This window comes from Micropterus salmoides, unplaced genomic scaffold (genome assembly GCF_014851395.1).
Source record: "Micropterus salmoides isolate LMB-PRFRI ecotype aquatic unplaced genomic scaffold, ASM1485139v1 Ms_hic_scaffold_936, whole genome shotgun sequence".
NCBI lineage: Eukaryota > Metazoa > Chordata > Actinopteri > Centrarchiformes > Centrarchidae > Micropterus > Micropterus salmoides.
Window position 1 is genome coordinate 22,997 of NW_024044722.1, and position 9,416 is coordinate 32,412.

The 9,416-nt window shown below is 39.0% G+C and overlaps 1 protein-coding gene across 1 annotated transcript; it reads right to left on the reverse strand.

Moving 5' to 3' along the window:
* Window positions 1-550: 550 nt before the first annotated feature.
* Window positions 551-7,410, reverse strand: LOC119896338 (PC4 and SFRS1-interacting protein-like). Its single transcript, XM_038709776.1, has 7 exons — window positions 7,228-7,410; window positions 6,709-6,763; window positions 3,169-3,179; window positions 2,885-2,986; window positions 2,558-2,759; window positions 862-958; window positions 551-623 (listed from the first exon to the last, which is right to left on the reverse strand). The coding sequence occupies exons 1-7, from the start codon at window positions 7,408-7,410 to the stop codon at window positions 593-595; spliced, it is 681 nt and encodes a 226-aa protein (XP_038565704.1). The 3' UTR covers window positions 551-592.
* Between the last annotated feature and the right edge of the window lie 2,006 nt (window positions 7,411-9,416).

The window sequence follows — 9,416 nt, forward strand, 5'->3', positions numbered from 1 at the left end:
GCAAACTTGCAGACTTTTCTGAAGAGAATATGCAGCTATAGCATGTTAATCTAACCAATATTATTAGACATGGTGGTGATGCTGCTTCTAACTACAACTACGCCTTTGTACTTACAAAAATTTGTAAATCAAGATAATATCAAACCATTGATTTTGTAAATGTCAAAAAAAACAAACTATCTCAAGTGTATATGAAATAATTGCGTACAATAAAAACCATCTACTCCAATCAAAAAATTGGACCAAATAGTAGTAACCTTGTCTCTGTGAGTGTGCTCAGTAAGTATCTTAGCATTACACTGTCATTACTCAAATTCAACAGATGAGACGGTGCATGTGACACCAGGCATCTAAAAGGTAAAGATTAAACTAAGTAACATCAACAACAAAAAAAATATATATATTCAGTCAGTCTTTGTCTGGGCAGCGGAGGGGTTTGATGTACTGTAACCTTTGAGTAGCAGCACTGACGGAAACGGTCAGTAAACTGGAAACAAGTTATCAGTCATCAAAAGGAACTGGACAGGAGATCCCAGTTGGTCAGCCCATTTTGGACAGCAGCAAATGTCTTCTCTTCAGGCATGTACGACACTTAAGTGGACTCTTCCTGAGCTTTTGGGGCACTACAGTCAAAAAAAAACAACAAATGGGTTAAGACAGTACTGGCAGTGTTCTTCTTCCTCTGTGCCCCTCTGTGATTTTATCCTTTATGGTGTAGGTTTTATACTGTAACTGTTATTATCCTGTCATATACTAAAACAGAGACCAAAATACATTTACACCAGTGCTTTTCTTCAGTTTTTCTATAGACAGTTAAGGCATCACAATCCTTTCACTGTTGTCTGTATATGTGTAAACTACCTGTGATTTTCTCCCACTGAGGCGTCCTCAGGAAGCTTCTCTCTCTCCGTCTCCTGCTTCTTCTCTTCAGGGCTGATATCACCATTTGTCATTTTGTCTTTAGGTGGTGCACACACATGAGACACAGACTCACGTCAGATAAAACATCACTACACAACCTAAACCACCGCATAGAGGAGAACTCACAGGAGCATGTGATAACACATGCCCAGCTCCAGATCTTACCAAAATAAATACAATTTTCCATCCATTGGGCATGCTGTGCTGAAAGAGACCTTTCAATTTAGTTAGTTAAAAGAGCAAGGATGTGGCTGCAGAGCTCTGATTACAGTCACTGAGAATGTCAACCAGAGGTCTTATGACCCCCTCCTGTAAAGGACAGAACAAATGTTATCTGATTTGTTTTCATAATGTGACTTAGCTGATCATAATTAATTTATAACCAGTGGACTGTTACAACTGTGCTGTTATATTAAAAGCTTCAAAATAGCTCACCCGCAAGATTCCTTTTATTCTAGCAGCAATTCCTAGTAATATCCATGTGTAATAATAACAATAGTTAGTAAAGTGCTCCCCCTGCATTACAATGAGACCTCAGCCAGTGCGTCTGTTAAAACAATCTCAGTCTTCTTTGGCTGAGCCCAAAAGAAACAGATATATTATGTGCAGATGTACTCAGTGTAAATACTCTCACTAGTGCATCATCCAAGGTCACATCACATAGGTAGAGATATTGTGATATATAGAGATTCATTATAGTGATTTGTGGGGCTAAGGATTTTCAACTTTGCTCTGTCAGGATCTTAGGTGTGCGTGCTTACTCTTTGATTAGATATTTCCTGATTTATCCAAATTTTTAACAACATTTTATTAAGTTACTTTTATTTGACATATTTTGTTAATGAAAACATGTTTTTATTCCCCAACAAATGTATAGTTTGACATATTTTGCCATCGGTAACAATTGTAGGGCACTGATAAGGACATTTCCAAACTATACCAAGCCCTTGTGATGTCGTGTGTGTGTGTGTGTGTGTGTGTGTGTGTGTGTGTGTGTGTGTGTGCAAGAATCGTGCTTGATAGTTAAACAAACTGACAAAAACACCAACAGAATAAAAATCCCCTAAAAACTCCACAGAAATACTGTAGCCATACTCCAGCTATAGCTATACTCCAGCAAGAGAGTGCTGGTAAAAAAAAAAAAAATTAGTAAGATTAAGAGCTGCAGGTGCTTACTTCAGTCTGGGTGACGTCGCACCTCCAGCAATTCCTCCAAACCCTGAGTACTAATCAACCTTTAACCACTCACTCCGTGCTCAAATGTGCAGAACATTTAACATTATTTAGACAAATAATCAATGTGAACTCCAGAAGACATTATCTAATGTGTTCAGAGCATTATAAGTCGATACTTCCACATTTATTGTATTCAATTCAAATTTTTTGGAGAAAACTCATGTTTGTGGGTTTAAGGAGAAAAGGAGACGTTTGTATAGAAATTACTGAACAAATCACGTGTACACCAAGTGTCCTCGCCTGTCTGTATGCGTGTGTTCCAGCCAACTGAAACAGGCACCATGGACGAACTAATAACTTCCTGTCCACGCTATGTGTTATATATTTTCTAATGATTTTACTCTGAAGTGAGTTAAAAACATCTTACAAGGAAAATGATTCAATTTGTGATAAATAGTACCTGAGTTGTTTTCCTTGACTTGTTCCACCCTCTTCAGTGCTCCTTTCTTGGCTTCCTCGTGCTGCCGCTGTTCCGCTAAAGACTTGTTGAGCACCTGGCTAAGCACGCAGTCACCTTCTCCAACCAGAAACATACTCTTAAACTTGTTATACAGCATGGTGGCCTTGTCCATGATGTCCTGGCTGGCCTTGAATCTGCGAATCTAGAAGACGGATAGAAACATGCATCACTACTCAACAAAGTGCTTAGAAACACACCCTGGGGTAGTTTGTGTGTTTCAGTTTCAAACTGTCTTACTTTAAATGGATTTTGGATGAGTGAATCTACCTTTTTGAGCGTGCCAATAAGTTCACTGTGTTTATGCAGGTGCTGAGTTGTGACTTGAAGGGCACCAATCTCATCTAATGCTTCCAGACACTTCTTCACATCCTAGTGGGGTGGGGGCAGGACAGAAAAAAAAGTGGCATTGAAGCAAGAAAATATATGAAAAGGCATTTAGAAGTCAAAAAATATAAAGAAAGAAAGGAAACCAAGTAAATACATAGAGCAATAATGAAGAAATGTAGCTAATGTTAATTATCAAACTTAACCATGGTGTTATATAGGGTTACCAGACCCAGATCTTGGTGAGAGACCAGGCTTTGAGACATTATATGGATCCAATAGCAGCATTTACGTTAGAAACATGGAATATTTTAGTAGAAAAAGACAAACAGGTTTACATAGGACTCAGAGTTAAAGCCATATATGTTCCAATGTTGGATGCAAAATGGGCACAAATACGGCATAACGCCAACGTGTGTGGTTTTAGAAAATTATGAATTGTTGACTTTTTAAGATTTAAATGCAAAGTATAGTCTCAATACTTGCAGTTAAGAGACCACTTTACAAAAGAGATAACGTCGGAACAAGATGAAACTTCCCTGCTTGGGAGGAAGCAGAAGGAAACAATGCTCTGCATAAAAGCAAAATAGGAAGCAGAGTTTAAGATTCAAATAACAGAGGAAGAATGGTATCAAATGTGAGAGACACAATGTACTTCCACAAGCTCACTAGTATGGAGGGAATTCTGCTGGAAGAATTTAACTCGCACCCAAAACAAATAGCAGGAAACTTGCTGCACAACACTGTTGGAGACAGGGAGGTGGAGGCTGGCCACTCGCTTATTTTCTGGGATTGTACAAAGATACGGCTATATTGGGGCAATGTTAGTTGTTAAACATATTTTGGGATATGAAATCCCAAATACCCGCCTTGTGATGTATGTTGGGACATTGAGATGTGAGAGAAGACATCTAGTAAGTAATTAAGTTACCAGAAATCCACTCCAAACAGTCCAAGACTTTTTGTTAAGTTTACATACCTCTTGAGAGTTAAAGAGAATACATTTAAAAAGAACTGGGAAAAATAGAGCTAATTAATGCATTGTACAATATATTGTATGAATATTGAAATTTTCCAGACAATTATTAAATTTTTATTTGTGGTGTATCTTATTATATAGTTTGTGGGGGCTGATACTGAGGTACAAAACTCAAAATCACAGTACCCAGATATAGCAAAATAAAGCTTGCCTGAGGAGGCATGTCAAACAGTGTTCAAAAACTGTCCTAATTCGGACATAACTCGAAAGTCCCTGACTAAAATAATGGACACTTATTTTTGTTTTAGATCACACAAGATGAACATTGATAGTATTTGCTGTATCTATTTGGCTATGGTTGAAAGAGGGAATTCATTGCTTCTCTTTTCTTTAAATGTTAAAACATGTCCATGGGTGTCACAGATAACTGCGCCTGGCTCTGTCTCAGTAAATTCACGACAATGACCAGCTGCCTGTGTCAAAGCTATAGAAATTGTTTTGTCAGACAACTGAGTCTGTGTTCACTTATTTTACCCTGGGATACATGAAATATTGCAATAAAGTTTCTGTGGAGAAAGATGGACTTGTATTAGTTGTGATGTACAGTATTAATGATCTGACACAGACTTACAGGTTGTCAATTTTCAGTGAAATCTTGATTTCACTGTGCAGTCTCTGGAGTTTCAAGTCAGTTGACATTTCTGTGGAAAAGGAAAGAGATTGAAAACATTATGATGGAAATGGTTTGGCTTCCTTACTATCTTTAGAGAGAACTTGAATCAAGTTTGAATGTAAGAATTATCTATTTCCCCTGCCTGAAATCAGCGCGACCCAACAGGGAGGCCACCTTTGTAGTCAGGGAGGAAAACCTCTGTGAAGGATCATTATGAAACGGTTGAACCACAACGATTTCACTTAATGACTTAAAGACATTAGTTTACCACACTTTAAAGTTCAATTCCGTAGGTCTGATGGTCATCTAATCACTTTGCTTTGTTTGACTTAGCTGTCTTTGAAAACGCAAGCTTCTACAGGAGTTCCAAGCTAATGACAAAGGGTTATTATAAAGAAACCTGGAAACTGTACCCATGTGCCCCGTATCTGCACAGTATCATGGTTTTACTTCTTTTTTGCACTAACTACTGTACCATGTTTTTTGCACATTAGAGCAATATCCTGATTCCCACTACTACCTTTATTTTGATTCAGTTAAATCATATAACTTAATTTATCCCTGTAAGGCAATTGTATTGTATACACACACAGTAGATAGGAAAAAGAATATACCAGTGTTTCCCCCCAGGATTTTTTTTTTCAGGGGTGGGCGAGTGGGTGGTTACGGAAATGTGTCGTTTGCCTGTTTAAATTAAAACAGATTATTAGGCTACTTGACAGCCTCCATATGCTGCTCAACACACAGTATAAGGGGGTCTGAAAGAGACTACTCTCACACGGGTAACCCCTTGTTTACAAAGCTTGACCAGACTTAACTTCATTTTTTAAGTTACAGAATATCTGACTTCGCCCAAACAGCCACAAATCTACATCGTGCTCGCATCTTATATCTGCTGATGTGGTTTCACTTCTGAGAGTTTGTTTGAAGTGTGAGCTCTTGCTAGTGCTGACTTCAAAATGACGGTGTGTGTGGTGTGTGTGTGCGCTAGAAAGCCGCAAAGCCCCGCCCTCACAGAAACACAGACAAAGAGGACAGAAGCAGCACCTGTAAACACCAAATCACAACAGCATAGTTTCTTCTGTTGTTTGGCTTAAGTGCTGTGGGCGAAAATTCTTATAATGCAAGGTAAAATCCCGAAGAAAGGGGATTTAAGTGACTTTGAACGTGGCATGGTTGCTGTGCTAGCGGGCTGTTCTGAGTATTTCAGTAACTGCTGATCTACTGGGATTTTCACGCACCACCATCTCTAGGGTTTACGGAGAGCAGCAGAAGACCACAGCGGGTGACACTCCTGTCAGCTAAGAACAGGAAACTGAGGCTACATTCACACAGGCTCACCAAAACTGGACAATCGAGATTGGAAAAACGTTGCCTGTCTGATGACACTGGATTTCAGCTATGACATTCAGATGGTGTAAACCACATGAAAGCATGGATCCATCCTGCCTTGTCTCAATGGTTCAGGCTGGTGGTGGGTAATGGTGTGGGGGATATTTCTTGGCACACTTTGGCCCCTTAGTACCAATTCAGCATTGTCTATAAGCGACAGCCTGCATGCACCAGGTCACAAAGCTCAATCATCTCAAACTGGTTTCTTGAACATGACAATGAGTTCACTGTACTTCAACGCTCCCACAGTCCCAGACCTCAATCCATTAGAGCACCTTTGGGATGTGGTGGAACTGGAGATTTGCATCATAGATGTGCAGCCGACAAATCTGTAGCAACTGCGTGATGCTTTCATGTCAATATGGACCAAAGTCTCTGAGGAATGTTTCCAACACCTTGTTGAAAGTATGCACAAAGAATTAAGGCAGTTCTGAAGGCAAAAGGGGGTCCAACCCGGTACTAGCAAGGTGTACCTCATAAAGTGGCTGGTGAGTGTATAGATTATAGTTAACTTTTTTATTTCTTATTTAGTTTAATACACATATTAAATGCAATAGTGTTTTGTATAATAACAAAAACGCTTAACTTCCCAGTTTTCTATTCAACTCAGCTGCACTGATGAGTGACATCGTCACTCTTAACAATCTTTCATTTTATTGGCTTCAAATAGTTTTATGTTAAGATATCTTATTCTCATTCAAGTATTTGAATTACAGTACTCACCCTTTTTCTTGACTCCTGTCCTTTCTTCATTTTTCTTCCCATCATCTTTGTTGGCCTGCAAGACAGAATAACCACATGTTAGAAATCTATCCATTCCTCTCGTAACGATTTTCTACAATTAATCTCAGTGTCAAACAGGGCAACAGATAACTGATATTAATGAAACTGTTTAGTTAACCTATTTAGTAATCATCATTCCTCGAGTTTAAATACCATAATTAACATTTTCTGGTTATCCTTCTCAAAGTTAGCTTTGCTTGCTCTTCATATAATGTAAATTACATACTTTTGGATTGTTGGCTGTTGGCAGATCAGAATAAATACTATGAGGACATAATTTTGTCTCTTGGAACTTCTAATTGGCATTGTGTGTATACATACTCTCTTAGTTCATCCACTTTCCGCCGCCGCACATCTTTGTCCACTCTGAGTTTTGGTGTTTCTTTCTGCCTTTGTTTTTCTGAGATTAAAAAAAACAAAATTGTGTACATGAAAGCATCATCCTGTTCAACATGATACCTTTGTCTGGTGTGTCACACAGACAAATTCAAACTGTGAAGATATTTGTGTAGACTGGAAACGTGCCTCTTCATTGTCAGAGCCTGATGAACTGTCCTCCTTGTTTGGCTTTTTCCTCTTTGCTTCAGGCTCCTTCCCCCCGCATCCTTTCCTTTGCCGTCCTCCTTCTTCTCTTCTCCTCATCTCCACTCTTGGACTTGTCCTCTGGTGCCCTCTTTCTCTTTCTGTCTGACAGCAGTGTCCCTAAGTGGGAGAGAAAAGGTCTTTTAAGAGGCTTAGAAGATAATTAATGTCTGAACTACAAACTACATTCACCTCACGCTAGAGATTATGAGAATGTAACTGTAATGACTAACAGTTTAAATGTAAAGCTGAAAGCGCCCATAAGCACAGCCCACTGCCATTTCAACTAATATGTTTTAAATGCAAGTTTAGGGCAAACTTATTTAGAGCTTTGCTTTGGTCTGATCGGTTGAACTAGGAGCACTTCTATTGGTCTTTGCATCTTGACACGAGCATTTAAGGGTCATTATCCTATTAGTGATTAATTGGGTCATCGGCCGATACCTGCACTCTCGAGGCCAATATCACCCTAAATGACAGCAAGTCTAATCTAAACTATTACTGGCTATGTTAAAAATATATATTGTTATACTGTAGAGAATAATGCAGCTGAATGACGTCACTTCTGACAAACTGTACCCCATTCTCTCTTAAACACTAGTCACGTTCTGAAATCTACAGCATAACCCAATGTGTTTTTCTATTTGATTCATTAATAGTTTCCATCTGAACAACAAGTTACTGGCTGAGATAACCATGCGTATTAGATTGTACTCTGCATGGACTTGAATAGAACACAATTTATTGTTCAGACGAGGCCGGAAAATCATCTCACTCAAGGTCTCACCAGACAAATAAACACATCCTATAACGTCAATCAATGCCGTACTTCTCAACACATCACACAGTTAACACAACGTACAAACAGTGTACAATATGCTTTCTGTGCGGAAAGTTGCAGGTAGTCCAGTTTGTTCATTAGGTTTTTACACTAGTAGAAAGGATCTCTTATACATCTTTTTGTTTGCCAGAAGTACTCAGACTCAGTATGGGGGTGGAGGGTGTTGTGTCACCAATTATGGACCACGCTTTCCTATGGAGCTGTACTGTAGAAGCCATCCAGTGACATTTGTTGCTGGCCTATTATCTTCCCTGCTGTTTTGACATCCCGCAGCTTGTTTATGTTTATAAGTTTTAGATGTCCAAACTAGACAGAGATATTTATCATGAGAATACTCTTTAATTAGGCTGACATACACTTTGACTCAAAACTCCTTCAGCTCCGTCTCTGACTGGCTATTTACAAATGGAATCAACATTTTCAGTGAAACTCAATTTCTCGTCCATATGTGTACCTAAATACTTAAAACAACTGACAATGTCCACTGATTGACCACGGAGTGAAGGCAACGGGCGGCTCTGCATAATTTAAAATAAGCTGCCCCTGTTGCTTAATGAAATTATACATGACTTATTTATTTGTTATCGGCATTATGTATCGGCCATCGACTTCCCTGCTTTCTAAATGCATTAGCTATCGAAAACTCATATTGGTTGACCACAGTCTCTATAGTGCTTTGCTAATGTGAAAACCTAAAGAATTATAGCATTATGTTTTCCTTGCAGAAACAGATCGTTGTGGGTCCGCAGCCCAGGCAAATGCAGGGTAAAAGGTAGTGGATTTTGCACTGTGTGTTCATTTCATTTAGTTACATTTCACTTCCTGAGCCTTGCTTCTCTGCTGGAGCAAAAGTAACTTCTCACTTTTGGGCTTCCTGCCTCTTCGTTTAGGAGCCTCTGCACCTGCACTGGGCACAGAAACACCACACACCCAGTTTATGCAAAAGGAGAGCTGAATGCCAAGAATTCCACTTACAGTTAAAATAAAATTTGTATTTATCTTCTTAAGAGCAGAAAGCCATAAACAGCATGACAAATACCCACATCACAGGAATACAGCTTACCTGAGGGGCTAATAGGACTAGCACCTGCACTGTCTTTTCAGTCTCCTGGTCACATCACTCTATAAATAAATGTATATAAAACGTTTAATTTTATGAAACCATTTGATAGATATAGGATAACTAAAGTAAGCCCACTAAGAATACTACCAACCTTTTTCTTTC